This window comes from Carlito syrichta, unplaced genomic scaffold, assembly GCF_000164805.1.
Source record: "Carlito syrichta isolate Samal-C Ts95f unplaced genomic scaffold, Tarsius_syrichta-2.0.1 Scaffold309768, whole genome shotgun sequence".
Lineage (NCBI taxonomy): Eukaryota > Metazoa > Chordata > Mammalia > Primates > Tarsiidae > Carlito > Carlito syrichta.
In genome coordinates this window covers 674,318-689,704 of record NW_007253864.1, presented here as the reverse complement: position 1 = coordinate 689,704, position 15,387 = coordinate 674,318, and the positions used below count along the sequence as shown (strand labels likewise).

General features: G+C 36.7%; 1 protein-coding gene across 5 annotated transcripts in view; it reads left to right on the top strand.

Moving 5' to 3' along the window:
• CHD9 (chromodomain helicase DNA binding protein 9) overlaps positions 1 to 15,387 on the top strand; it is a 286,505-nt gene that overhangs the window by 262,779 nt on the left and 8,339 nt on the right. For 3 of the 5 annotated variants that reach the window (XM_021717459.1, XM_021717462.1, XM_021717463.1), the window contains 5 exons: positions 1,328 to 1,552; positions 2,326 to 2,494; positions 6,987 to 7,126; positions 7,439 to 7,660; positions 12,487 to 12,615. In XM_021717459.1, coding sequence (XP_021573134.1) covers positions 1,328 to 1,552; positions 2,326 to 2,494; positions 6,987 to 7,126; positions 7,439 to 7,660; positions 12,487 to 12,615 — 885 coding nt within the window. Of the gene's footprint in view, positions 1 to 1,327; positions 1,601 to 2,325; positions 2,495 to 6,986; positions 7,127 to 7,438; positions 7,661 to 12,486; positions 12,616 to 15,387 lie in introns of all 5 variants that reach the window. The other 2 variants (XM_021717461.1, XM_021717460.1) reach the window with 1 other exon arrangement.

The window sequence follows — 15,387 nt, the reverse complement described above, 5'->3', positions numbered from 1 at the left end:
GAGCAGCCACTGCACTCCAGTCTGGGTGACAGAATGAGACGCCAACTCAAAAAAAAAAAAAGTATAAATTATTACTATTACTTAAATTACTTCTGTTTAAAAGTGTAGCTTCTCCACATAACATTAGAATGTTTAAAACGAAAGATAGCCGGGCTCAGTGGCTCAGCCTGTAATCCCGCGCCTTTGGGAGGCTGAGGTGAATGGATTGCCTGAGCCCGTGGGTTCGAGACCCGCCTGGGCAGCGAGACCTCATCTCTACAGTAAATCAAAAAATCAGCCGGGCGTGGTAGCGCATGCCTGTAATTCCGGCTACTGGGAAGGCTGAGGCGGAAGGATCACCGGAGCCCAGCAGGTCGCGGCTGCGGTGGCTGGGAGCGGCCACTGCACTCCAGTCTGGGCGACAGAGTGAGACTCCAACTGAAAAAAAAAAAAAGATAATTAATCCTTACATTCAAGGTAATACTTGAGTGCTTCTTTATAAAATAGGTACTTTTTGCTGAATACCCTTGAAGAAATTTACTGTAGCTAATTATGACCTTGAAAAAAAATTCATGTAATCACATGTACATTCAGTGGCAGAAGAAGGTAAGATTGGATTAATACAATTCTTCTATTATGTGTCTAGACTATAGGAATAAGTTGGGAAATGGGGGAATGGATGATTCTCTACTCATGTATGTGTATTCTGAGATGTTTGAACTTTTTACTGGGAACCTGTATTACTTTTGAAATTATAAAAACAAAGGAACAGAAGCTTATTTCCTTTTATTTTTAGTTGGGGATCTCACTTTGTCACCCAGGCTGAAGTGCAATGGCATGATCAAGCTTTCAATGCAGTATGACAGTTTCTAACTGCTTTGGTTCTCCTACATAATATTTAAATAGTATGTTGACCTGGGCCCAGGTCATTCTTCCTCCTCATCCTCCCAAGTAGCTGGGACTACAAGCATGGGCCACTGTGCCTGTCTATTTTTTTTTTTTTTTTTTTTGTAGAGACAGGGTCTCGCTATGTTGCCTAGGCTGGTCTCGAATGCCTGGGCTCAAGTGATTCTCCCGCCTCAGTCTTTCATAGTGCCGGGATTACAGGTGTGAGCCACTGTGCCCAGCCTGGAAAGCTATCTTGGTGATATATTTTTGAACTTCACCAAAGGGAATTTGTACTTGAATAACTTGTTACAGTATTGTAATAAGTATGTGAGAGTATGTGTGCATACCTCATAAATATGTGTTGTACCAAGGTTAAATTCATCAAGGCTCTTGGACTGCTTGATCTCCAAAGTCTGGCCTAATTATTAAAATTACACTTTGATGTTACATGGTTTTCTAGGATCGTGTGATGATCAATCGGTTGGACAGTATTTGTCAAACAGTTCTGAAAGGGAAGTGGCCTTCAGCTAGAAGAAATTATGATGCTAACACAGTGGCTTCTTTCTATACTACAAAACTGCTGGATAGCCCTGGAGCAGCTACAGACTACAGTGAGCCCTGTGTACCCACTCCCCCAGGTGCCGGTGTTAAAGAAGAACATGATCAGTCAACACAGATGTCAAAGGTGAAGAAGCATGTACGAGAAAAGGAGTTTACAGTGAAAATCAAAGACGTATGTGTATTTTTATTGCCCTAGGGCCTGATTGCGATTGCGATATGCAGCATGCTTTTCCTGCAAATGGCCGCCTGCTCTTACTCTTCCTTCCTTCACATACTTGTTTCCTGGTATTCGAATTTTTTTCTTTCTGATATCCAGGTTATTAAACTTGAATATTCTACTAGAGGGATCGTCATTAAGTATGTTTCTCTCCCTATGCTTCTGAAAATAGTTCTTCTGATCAAGATGCTTTCTTAAGCAGTGTGACAATTTCTGTTTTAATTCTTTTATATAATATTTAAATGGTGTGTTAGTGTAATTTTCTGATTTAAACATTTAGCATGGCTTGTTATTAGTAATGTTTCATTTTTAATATTTTTGAAGTTTAATTGATTACTTAGTGTCTAAAGCATGGGTAATGCCCTCCAAAATGTTACATGAGTAATGTACATAGAGCTGTATTGTCTAAAGCTGAAAATGTTACAATGTATTAGTCATATGAAAAACTTTGTTTTGCTCAGAAAAGTATGTAGAGTACCTGTATTTTTTAAATTTATGATAGAAAATATAGTATTCATTATAGAAATTGATTAAAATGTTTTAGTCATTAATTCATGAAAGAAAACTTCATTAATATTTTGGGGGTTTTACTTCATTTTTTTCTCAGAATTTTCTCTTAAAATCCTGCAATAAGGATTTTTTAAACAGTTTCTGTCTTGATAATGGTATTTGTTTAACAGGAAGGTGGCTTGAAGTTGACATTTCAGAAGCAAGGGCTTGCTCAGAAAAGACCATTTGATAGTGAAGATGGTGCTCTGGGGCAGCAGCAATACCTCACTCGACTTCGGGAGCTTCAGAGTGCTTCAGAGACCAGCCTTGTGAATTTTCCAAAATCTATACCAGTGTCAGGTGACTATGCAAATAATTGTCTTAATATGAAATATTCTCTGTCATTTTCATGTCCTCTTTTGTATATTCTTGTAATAAAAATTAATTTTCCTTTAATGTTGGGACCTGTTTTTAGTCTGTAAAAATAAATATAATTTCAAATTTAGTATTTATTGGAACTTTAATATGATACTCTAAAGCCCAGAGGGCATTTTAATTTTGGGTGCTTGCTTGAATAGTTGGGTGGAAGCATCATTTTGTCAAGTTTCTTTATACAGATAAAAGTTCAAACAGCATTTCATTATGAAAGTACATTCTGAATTTTAAAACAAAAACTTAAAGCACAAATTAATTATAATTGGTAAAAGTTTAAATGAAGTTTTAGAGAGACTCTAAAGTCTTTAAAGACTTTAAAATAAAGGCATTTGCAGGATACAGGAATTACCTATGACTAATTCCTAAGAGACCATCTTTTATCTACATGGAATACTTGCAGGAGTGAGGTTCTTACTACCTTAAATAGTCCTTTTTATTGTTGGCTAGCTTTAATTGTCAGAAAATTATTTCTTATTTGGAAGTATATTCTGCCTGCTTTAGGTTCTTCTCAGTGATTGGAGTTCTGTCTTTAAAGGCGACACCAAATTAACCTAATCCTATGTCTATACAACAAATCTTAAAATTTTAAAAAACATTTATCAACTTTCCCTTTTGGACTGTCTCTATTTCTTCTATCCTTTTGATAATTTATATCAACAAATATTTATTAATTACCTAATCAGTGGCATGTGCTATGGGCTCTGGAGGCATTGAGAAATAAATCAGACATTGTTTTTGTTTTTTCTTTGTCGCTTGAATTTGTGTCTCTCCTAAAGTGAAATGTTAAGAATTGTAGAATAATACTCAAGATCATTTGAGTCTTAATGTGTAGACCACAACATACTACCAAAAATGCTAGTTGTCAATTAAAGTTGATGAGTGACTTGAATTTCCTTTATGTCTTCCTTGTACATAGAACTAAGGATTCTGTTTCAGTGTTCTACTAAGTCTGGTTGCTATGCAATACTTGGAAAAATTTCAAAATTCCTACTTCATGTGCAGTATGTGGAATTCCTACAATTTAGAAAAATAGTGCTGTATTATAAGTGTTGTCTTAAATTGATCACTGTTTCCAAATACTGCTATTACCACTTTTTAATTATTAGTTTTATGCTTCATCAGCATCAATTTGGTCTCTTCTGACTTCATTAACCATTAATGTAATTTTCCAATTACTAGACTCTCAGACAAGTATGAATTGCAGTTCAAAATGAATCAGGCATACTTGTATTACTGCAGTACACATCCCCCAAATTATGCTTTATGTTTTACAATTTTGTAATTAAAGAGCTTTTTTTTCACTAGAAAATGGAAACAGATGGGGAAGATAAGCTATGGGCTCTTTTATTTCCAACCTAAGTAAGGCTTAATAATACATCTACACTTGCCGTTAAAACTCCACTATAGGCCGGGCTCCGTGGCTCAGCCTGTAATCCCAGCACTTTGGGAGGCCGAGGTGAGTGGATTGCCTGAGCCCGTGGATTCGAGACCCACCTGGGCAACCTGGCGAGACCTCGTCTCTACAATAAATTAAAAACTAGCTGGGCATGGTAGCGCACGCCTGTAGTTCCAGCTACGTGGAAGACTGAGGTGGAAGGATCACCAGAGCCCAGTAGGCCGAGACTGCAGTGGCTGGGAGTGTGCCACTGCACTCCAGTCTGGGCAACAGAGTGAGGCTCCAAATCAAAAATAAAAATAAAAAATAAATTAAAAAACTCCACTATAAAGTGAAATTTATACTTCTATTATCTGAAATATTTCTTCTATTTCTGTTTCTTCTATAATCTGAAGTATTGCTGTTGTAGCTGAATTTTTCAGCCCTTGCCTGTAAATCATTCTCTGGTAAATAGTACGATTTTTAATAATAGCAATAGTAATTATATCACAAATTCTGCAACTATACAAAAAATTTTAAATCTCAAATTTTCATGCTAGGTAGAATTATTATCTATGCATTTTATCTCATTCATCTTAATAATTGCAAATGTAGATTCTGGATCCATCTTCCTACATGACTTTTAGGATATCTATTAACATTTTTTAGCCTTACTTTTCTTGTTTCTGAAATGAGGGGTGTGTAGTAGGAGAGAAGTGACACTGTTGGTTGGATTATATAAAACAACATGTATAAAGTGGCTAGTAAAGAGCTTGAGAAACAGTTAAATGCTAAGCAGATGTTAAAATTAGGCACTCAGGTTTTAGAATTAGATGTTTAGAAGATGCTATTGAAATTCTTCATTTTCCCCTTTATCTAAATTAAAAATGGGGGGGGAAGAAAATCTTTCATTTTTCAAAGTCTGTGCCTTTTTTGTTTTCATGTAATTACCTCCTAGATTTTATCTGAAAGCCTTGAGTAAAGATAGCAAGTGTAATTTTAATTAATGAAGGACAGTAAAATAGCATAGATGATAACAAGACAAAACTAGCCAGGCATGGTGGCTCATGCCTGTAATCCCAGCCCTTTGGGAGGCCAAGGTAAGCAGATTGCCTGAGCCCTGGAGTTCAAGACCAGCCTAGGCAACATGGTGAGACTTTGTCTCTATAATAAATTTTAAAAATTAGCCAAGTTCAGTGGTATGTGTCTATAGTGCCAGCTACTCAGGAGGTTGGGGCAGAAGGATCGCCTGGGTTTAGCAGGTCAAGCAGCTGTGTTGGTGCTACTGCACTGTCCACCTAGGCAACAGAGTGAACCCTGATTCAAAAATAAGTAAATAAAAATTTAAAAAAAAACACAAAACCAAAGAGCTCATTCCAGACACTACTCGTAATAATAGCTAAAGAATGGCAGAGGCCAAACAAAACAAGGTTGAATTCTGTCATTTACTAGCTATTGTGACTTTGACCAAGTAATTTAATGTTTCTGAACTTGTATATAAAATGAGCTTATTAATGCCTCTATGCTTTTGTTCTGTTTTCGATTATTTAAGATAGTATTTGTAAAACTTAGTGTTTGGCACTTAACGGGCATTCAATGGAAAGATGCTATTTTTAATACTATAGTTACATCCAAGATAAAGAGAACACAGACTTTAAAGTTAAACTTTTCATTTTGGATTCTAGTTTAAAACGAATTGGTATTATTTATTAAAATCACCCTCAGAAATAAGCCAAAGTATTATATAATTAAAACAAATAATTGGTAAACGTCAACACTTTATTCAGCAATATACAGGTCTTGCTCAATAAATTCATCTTGAACGATTAAAAATGCATTTTTCTGGCCAGGCACAGTGGCTCAACCTAGTATTCCCAGCGCTTTGGGAGGCCGAGACGAGATGATTGCCTGAGCCCAGGGGTTCAAGGCTAGCCTGGGCAACTTGGTGAGACCTTGTCTCTACAATAAATTAAAAAAATTAGCCAGGTGTGGTAGCAGGCGCCTATAGTTCTGGCTACTTGGAAGGCTGAGGCTGAAGGATCGCCTGAGCCAGGGGTCGACATCAGGGTAGCCGTGAGCAGCTACTGCACTCCAACCTGGGTGACAGAGTGAGACTGACTCAAAAAAAAAAGGTCAAAAAGGCTTCTCTTTGAATGCAACCAGTAATAGGGAAAACAACTAAAGATGATTCAGCCAAGAGCACTCACTACAAGCATGAAAAGTGTTTTAAATAACATCACACCTTTAAATTATCTTTTAATAAGAGAATTCAAGATTATGTACTCTTTGAGGATTGGAATAGTATCTTATTCATCTTTGAACCATTATATTGCCTAGAACATAGCTACTTAATAAATATCTATTCATTAGAAAAAAATGAATGCATATAACTTTCATTCATACCTCTTACAAATATTTTTTAGTGTCTACTAAGAGGAGAAATGTCACTTTAATTTGGCAACTAAAAAGTTATTGGTAGCCTCAAAGAAAATACTTTAAGTAAGTTGGGGTAGAAATGGACCAGGGGAGATTGAGGAATGAGTTGCTCATGAAAAAAAGAAAACACAATACAGACCTTTCAAATGTTTTGGGGCTATGAAAAAGGTCTTAAGAGTTATTTTTTGTTTGAATTAGACTATATTTTTAAGTTTAGAAGAATCTAATTTAGAAAAAGATATTTTGGCACAAAAAAGCAGATATAAACAATAAAAACAAGCTTTTAGCAAATACAGGAATTAATGGGTTCAAACAAAGGGGAAGAGTTTGTCTTGAACTGGAAAATGGCATGCTCCTTCCTTTAAAAGAGGAAGGAAAAGAAGGCATGTGACTATCAGGAAAAAATTGAAGAAAAGTTGAAAGAGGCCTAAAGCTCTTCAAGTTTTTAAATGAGAGATAAAATGGGGTCATATTTTTAGTCTAAGAATTTCTTGATTAAGGATTAGAAAATAAGTAACACTTTCATATATTTAAGAAAGTGATTACTTTCAGTTTAAAAACTAGATTTTTAGTCACTATTTTATTTTGCATTTTTAATTTGATTAGGTACTTCCATTCAATCAACCCTGGGTGCCAATGGTGTGATACTAGATAACCAGCCTATGGTCAAAAAAAGGCGAGGAAGAAGGAAGAACGTGGAAGGTGTTGACATCCTCTTTTTTAACAAAAATAAACCACCCAATCATGTAAGTAAAGCAATACTTTAAAACTACTGATCCTTGAGTCCAAAATTCAATCCTAGTAAGTATGCATAATGTTGCTTTGTGAATATCTTATAGAATAATAATAAGGAAATTAGAAGTACAATGTGTGATTTTAGATTGTATTTCAGTAGACTCCAACACTGGCCAAGATTCATTAAAATTTTAGAATTAAAAGATAAAGCATAATTTTAAGCAAAAACTTAATTTTTTCTGTTCAAAAATAATTGCTTTGTTGAACCAAAATTAGAGTGATAAAGCTTAGAAATAAAAATTTCACTTGGTGTTTTTCTACAGGTTACTTTAGGTGTAACCACCTCACCAATTTCCACGGGGATAAATCCAGCACTGTCCTTTACTCAACCTCAAGGAATTCCTGATACAGAAAGCCCAGTTCCAGTTATTAATCTTAAAGATGGGACAAGACTTGCAGGAGATGACGCACCGAAGAGAAAGGATTTGGAAAAATGGCTTAAGGATCACCCAGGTTATGTGGAAGATTTAGGAGCTTTTATTCCTGTAGGTGATACCTTAAAAAGCTTGGTATATTTTATTTCTGGGATTCATCAAACTTGTCATTATGAATCATAAATTCTCATTCACTTACACTAAATATGTGTTTTGCCTAAAAATTAGGAAAATTAGAAAAAGTAATTGCCATCTTTCCCATGATGCAATACAGTGTTATTTTTCATTTTTTCATTTTGCATTCAACAGGTATTTAATAATAAAAATCACTTCTAAGAGAGAGTACTATGTTAGACATAGAACTTCCAATCTTTTCTATAAATCTTCAATGCTTTCTTTCAAGGAGTTTATTGTAAAATAATGATCATAGTAAATATTTATTAAAACTTAACTACATGCCTTGCCATTATATTTACATACTTTTACATTTAACATGCATTATCTCATTTAACAGTAACTTTCTCAGGACAGCACTGTTGCAACTGTTTCATAAATAAATTAAAGTACTGAAGTTTTAAGTAAATAGTCCAAGTCCACATCGCAAATGAAGTCTTAAATCCAGGGTCCAAATTACTACTCTTAAGGTCTTTTCAAGCTGTAAGAATACAGCTTTTTTCTTTTCTTTTTCTTTTTCTTTTTTTTTTTTTTTTTTTTGAGTTGGAGTCTCACTCTGTTGCCCAGGATGGAGTTCAGTGGCACACTTATGGACACCCCAGCATCAACCTGCTGGGCTGCAGCGATTCTTCCGCCACAGTCTTCCAAATAGCCAGAACTATAGGCATTGTGCTGCCATGCCCAGCTAATTTTTTATTTATTGTAGAGATGAGGTCTTGCCAAGTTGCCCAGGCTGGACTCTAACCCATAGGCTCAGGCAGTCCACTTACTGCGGCCTCCCAAAGTGCTGTGATTACAAGTTGAGCTACCGAGCCTGGCCCAAAATACAGCCTCTTATTTTTCCAGATACACAATGAGTTTATGTTCAGTCAAACATGAAGATCAGCCCTAGTGTGGTGGCTCACACCTATGATCCCAGTACTTTGGGAGGCTGAGGTGGGAGGATTGCTTGAGGCTAGGAATTCAAGAGCAGCCTGGGCAACATGGCAAGACCCTGTCTCTATAAAAAATAAAAAAATTAACCAAGTGTGGTAGCTCACACCTGTAGTCCCTGCTACTCAGGAGGCTGAAGCAGAAGGATTGCCTGAGTCCAGGAGGTCAAGGCTGCTGTCAGCCTTGATCATACCACTGAACTCCAGCCTGGGCAACAGATTGAGACCTTGACTCAAACCAAAAAAAAGATGAGAATCATTATTTTTCATTTGCGTTCTCTTTATCCTGTGAAATATTATCTACTCACTGTCTTATGGGCATATGGCTTTCTCACTCATAGAAATATATTATTTGATTTCCCAGTACTATATTGTCGACACTGACATACCAAATTTTGTGTCAGTATCACTTAATATCTCTGTATATGTTATAAGGTGAAAGAGTAAAGATATATCCTCTATATAATGAAGTTAGCAGACCTGTTCTGTTTCCATTATGAAGATTAAATAGATAACCTAAGTGAAGCTGTTTGCTACCCTGTGGGCTTTTCTTTTCTCTTTTCTTTTTTTTTTGAGTACAGGGGCATGATCATAGCTCACTGCAGCCTCAGCCTCCTGAGTTCAGGTGATCCTTTTGCCTCAGCTTCCTGAGTAGCTGAGACTACAGGCAGCACCACCACACCCAACTAGTTTTGTTCTATTTTGTTTTGTAGAGACTAGGTCTCACTATATTGTCTAGGCTAGTCTCTAACTCCTGGCCTCAAGCAATCCTCCTACCTTGGCATTCCAAAGTGCTGGAATTACAGGCATGAACCACTGTGCCCAGCCCTATGGGCTTCTTAAGGATTACATCCTAGTTACCTTCATATCCCCAGGAATAAGCACATTTTTTTTGTGTCGAAGTCTCACTCTGTCACCCAGGTTGGAGTGCAGTGACCCGCTCATGGCCACCACAACCTCGACCTGCTAGACTCGGGCAGTCCTTTCTCCTCAGCCTTCCAAGTAGCTGGAACTACAGGCATGTGCCACCATGCCCACATAATTTTTTGATGCATTGCAGAGATAAGGTCTCACCAAATTGCCCAGGCTGGTCTTGACCCATAGGCTCAGGCCGTCCTCTCACCTCAGTCTCCCAAAGTGCTGGGATTAAAGGTGTGAACCACTGTGCCTGGCCCAGCACATAAGTTTTGATACATAGAGTGATATCTAAGTCTGTAAAAATATTTATTGAAAACTGAAAATCTTTTGAAAACTAAAAAGTGCTATATAAAGGTAAAGTGATTATTATTTTATTAACAGAGAAAAGATTATTGCCTTGTTATTATGTTTTTCATGAAAAGGAATCACAAAAGTTCCAGTCCCTAAAATAGTCTTTGTGTCTGTACTATATACCTATTTAAATCTAGTATTTTATATTGCTTCTGTTGTCACCAGGAGACAACCTGGTAGTCTGAAACAGAGAGTCTTGGTGTTGGCTTTTAGATGTCCTTCATAGTCCTAGTTTACTCAAGGATGCCACAAATTCTCAAGCTTTTGTTTAATTCCTTATTGATTGAAAAATAAATAAATGCCAAATAATGCTGTTATAATTATGAGGGGGAGATTTTTCACTAAATATAGTGGGCAATCACAGAATGAATACTCCACTTCTAAAAATAATGAGAATTATGAGTTTTACCGTATAATTTCTTTTTTTTTTTTTGAGTTGGAGTCTCACTCTGTCACCCAGACTGGAGTGCAGTGGCCACTCCTGGCCACCGCAGCCTCGACCTGCTGGGCTCTGGCGATTCTTCCACCTCAGCCTTTCAAGTAGCTGGAACTACAGGCGCGCACCACCACGCCTGGCTATTTTTAAAAAATTTATTGTAGAGACAAGCTCTCGCCAAGTTGCCCTGGCGGATCTCAAACCTGCGGGCTCAGGCAATCTACTCACCTCAGCCTCCCAAAACACTGAGATTACAGGCTGAGCCACCGAGCCTGGCCATGATTTCTTAACATATTAGAAAATAACATCCATTTATTCGTACAACAAATTTTTATTGAGTAATCATTTGTGCTAATTACTATTTTAAGGGATTGAGGCCATAACAAGAAACAGTATAACAGTTCTTGCCCTCTTGTTACCTATATTCAGCTCTAATGGATTCTCATACTTTTTTCTTATCACTACAAAAGAGTCTTTATTAACTTTTAAAATTTGTATATCCATTCATCATTTTCACTGCAAATAAGCCTTGTATGAAAATGTTTTGTATAACTTTATTAAGAAGAGTTTTAAAACAGCCAGGCATGATAACTCCTACCTGTCATCCCAGCATTTTCGGTGGTGGAGGTGAGAAGATTGCCTGAGCCCAGGAGCTGGAAACCAGCCTGGGCAACTTGGCGAGACCTTATCACTACAATAAATCAAAAAATTAGCTGGGCATGGTGGTGCATGCCTGCGGTTCCAGCTACTTGGAAGGCTGAGGCAGAAGGATCGCCTTAGCCGTGTGCATGCCACTATACTCCAACCTAGACAACAGAGTGAGACTCCGACTCAAAACAAAAAAAAAAAGATTTTAAAAACATATTTTTAAAGGGCAGCATTTGCTTTATTAAAGGATGTAAGATATAATTGGTCTGCTTTCCCTTAAGGATACTTTGTATTAATGATTTCTTGTATTAATGATTTCTTGTATCTCAAACTCTTTTGTAGTATCTCTATAGCTAAATAACTATAGCATGGTGTAGAATATACTATAATAGAGGTATGTATAGTGTCATGGCGACAGATGTAAGAATAATTAACTCTGTCTAAGTAAAGTTTCTGGGGAAAGAGAAAGAAAACAGCATTTGACTGGTAGATGAAAAAAATAAGTAGGCATTAACTGGGTTAGCACAAGAGGAGGATGTTCTAGGTTTTATAGAAGAATTATAAAGATAGTTAAAACAGGATATGACTTGAAGGCATATTTATAAAACAGAGACTGCACTGATATCACCGAGTATGTGGAGGAGTGAGTGGAGTAATAGTAAATGAATAGAAAAGGTTAGCTGAATAGGTCTCAGCTGGGATGGGAATGTTCTGCCAAGTTGAAGAATTGGCACATTCGTTTCTTGAAAATGTGCTGACTGGTTGCAAATAGCTGCAAACATTAAGCCCTGCTTTAACAGGGCTAACAGTTTAACAGTTGTAGAGATAAGGAGCATGGTTTGATGGAATGCGTCTTTATTTTTATTACCAGACATGAGTTCTTAATCTGGCTCTAACACTTGCTAGCTATATGACCTTGAGGAAGATATCCCCATTTGTAAAATAAGAATACTACCTTTTAGTATTGTGAGGATTACATGAGAAGATATGAGAAAAACAATTTGTGAGATAAAGAGAAATGAAAGTCACTAGAACAAATCATAAATTGTCACAACACAGGGAAAGTCTGATAAGTTTCTCATTATAAGTTTCAGGAAAAACTTATCAGAAGAAAAAGTAAAAAAAACTGCTCCAACATTAGTAGTAACTCTTTCAGATATCATTCTGGGATTACCATGGATTTTGAGATCATTTAAGGAAAGAACTAGCAAAGTCTTTCTCATTTCAGGAGCCAGTAGAAGGACCCTGTAGAGCCATCATTGTGATGGCCTTGAATAATTTTTTAAATGTATAATTTGAAGAAAAGATTCACATGATACTTTTTATTAAAATACTTAAAATGTAAATAGTTTTAAAGTAGGGGTAAATGCTTCCATATAATATAGAATTAAATTACTTGAATCAACTCATTTGTAATATTTTCAGTAGTTTTGCACATTTAAAGAATTTAAAGATATATCTTTTTCTATCTGTTTTAGAGAATGCAGCTTCATGAGGGAAGGCCCAAACAAAAAAGGCATCGTTGCAGAAACCCCAATAAACTAGATGTTAATAGTCTCACTGGAGAAGAACGTGTTCAGCTGATTAACAGAAGAAATGCAAGAAAGGTATTTAATGTTTGTTGTTAATCTTTTATATTGATTAACTGAGAGATCTCTACAACACTTTAATTATACAGTAGTATTTTCTAACAGACCTGGAAATGGGTTGAATCTGTCAGATTTGTGGGGAAAGACATGGAATATAATTTTATGCAGTCTAATTTCAAATCCCTCATTACTGGCTAAGTGATTAAATTAAATAAGTATGTCACTTAACATATCTGTGCCTAAACAGTGCTGTTGCATATAGTTGCACACTTGCAGATGGGCACTACATCTAAGACAGAGGTTTTCAGCAGAGAATGGTTTTGTTCTCAGAGAATTTTTGGCAATGTCCAGAGATATTTTAGGTAGCCACAACTTAGCAGGGTGGGAAGGTGATAGGCAGGGGGAGGATTTTATTGTTATCTAGTGGGCAGAGACCAGGATGCTGCTAAACTTCTTACATTACATAGTATAATACCCCCACCCACACATACACACACACAATACCAATCCAAAATATCTATAGTACAATGAGAAATGCTGATCTAAGGGGACACTGTTCACATCATAGCCATCATAGATTTATATAATTATTTCTGTAATTTTCCATCAAATGACCTCAAAGTATCTTGTTCCAATGAAGTCAGCATATTGCATAATTTTCTGACAAATGAAAAAAGATGTCATAAACAAAGGTACCTTGTAGACGAATGGCACATTTGTACTTATCTTCTTGTTTTACTGATTGATGAAATGAAGTTTTATTAAAGTCCATTTCTGAACCAAATATGGATTAACATTTGTTTCCCCAAATTGTTTGTGTTTGGATTGATATATGTCTTATTTACGTCGACAAAGTAAATGATAAAAGATTTGTAACACCATTTTGTAAATGTATAGCTTTTTTTTTTTTTTTTGAGTTGGAGTCTCACTCTGTCACCCAGACTGGAGTGCAGTGGCCACTCCCGGCCACCGCAGCCTCGACCTGCTGGGCTCCAGCGATCCTTCTGCCTCAGCCTTCCAAGTAGCTGGAACTACAGGCCCGCGCTACCACACTAATTTTTTGATTTATTGTAGAGATGAGGTCTCGCCAAGTTGCCCAGGCGGGTCTTGAACCTGCGGGCTTAGGCAATCCACTCACCTCAGCCTCCCAAAGCGCAGGATTACAGACTGAGCCACGGAGCCCAGCTGTAAATGTATAGCTTTAACACACTGTTTTTTATTCTGACAAGCAATCAATAATTAAGCAAAAGTGGTCTCAGGCTTAAGAATATCACATTTCTCAATGAGTTATTTTGCTCATAAACTAAAGAACCTTACATAGGTCATGTTTATTCCCCGGCTCTGATTTACTCTTTGTTAAATGTCCTCAATACTGAGATAAAAATACATAAAAACATTTGAATTTCTTGCAAGAAATATTAGAATTAAAAGACTGTTTTAAAATGACAGTTGTCTACGATTTTTGTTTCACTAACTCTTTAAAATTAATATTAATTTTTCCCACAATTTTGTTGAGATAACTTATTCTGCTTTTGTTAATATTTTAAAATGATAGCATAGATGTCTGAGAGAAAGAACAAGATGATATTTTAGTAGCACCTTACTTAATTTTGTGCTTACCTAGATTGTGTTACAAATCTTTGTACTTTATCTTATACCAAAAATTTACGTTACTAAATACTATGAATGAATTTGTCTTAGCCAATTTTTTTTTTTTTTTTTTTTTGAGTTGGAGTCTCACTCTGTCACCCAGTCTGGAGTGCAGTGGCCGCTCCCGGCCACTGCAGTCTTGAACTGCTGGGCTCCAGCGATCCTTCCGCCTCAGCCTTCCAAGTAACTGGAACTACAGGCCTGCGCTACCACGCCTGGCTAATTTTTTGATTTATTGTAGAGATGAGATCTCGCCAAGTTGCCCAGGCGGGTCTCCAACCTGTGGGCTCAGGCAATGTCTTAGCCAATTTTAAGGAATTGAAGCAGTTTTGGATTTTTTACTGACTAGGTTTAATATTAAACATTTAAAATTTTATTTTTTTAATTTTTATTTATTTATTTTTTTGAGTTGGAGTCTCACTCTATCGCCCAGACTGGAGTGCAGTGGCTGCTCCCGGCCACCGCAGCCTCGCCTACTGGGCTCCAGCGATCCTTCCGCCTCAGCCTTCCGAGTGGCCAGAACTACAGGCCCCCGCTACCATGCCCGGCTGATTTTTTATTTATTGTAGGGATGAGGTCTCGCTGCCCAGGCGGGTCTCGAACCTGTGGGCTCAGGCAATCCACTCACCTCAGCCTCCCAAGGCGCAGGATTACAGGCTGAGCCACCGAGCCTGGCTCTAAAATTTTATTTTTAATTATAACTTCATGAGGGATCTGTTCATTTCCCTTAATTTGTAGAATTCTTTATTGTCTTGAGTCTCCAGGGTATAGGCTTAAGGATTTATGAATTACTAAGGAAAATAATGTACCTGCTAAATCCCTATCTCAAGAGGGTTTCTAATTTAAATTGAAGCTTAATGAAAGGGATAATATAGCAGAAATTGCAGAGACTAAAGAAAATAAGGAACACTAGATAAGAAAACATATAGGTAATTTAACTGACCATATTAAACCTTGTCTGTATCCTATCAAGATACAGTATTTATTAAAGAGATATGGAAGAAGGAATTACTCAAGAAATATCTTTATACTACAAAGGGACATTAAATTGGTAGGTGCAAATCATCTGTTCAAATATTATTATTTTATTATTATTTTTTGAGTTGGAGTCTCACTCGGTCGCCCAGACTGGAGTGCAGT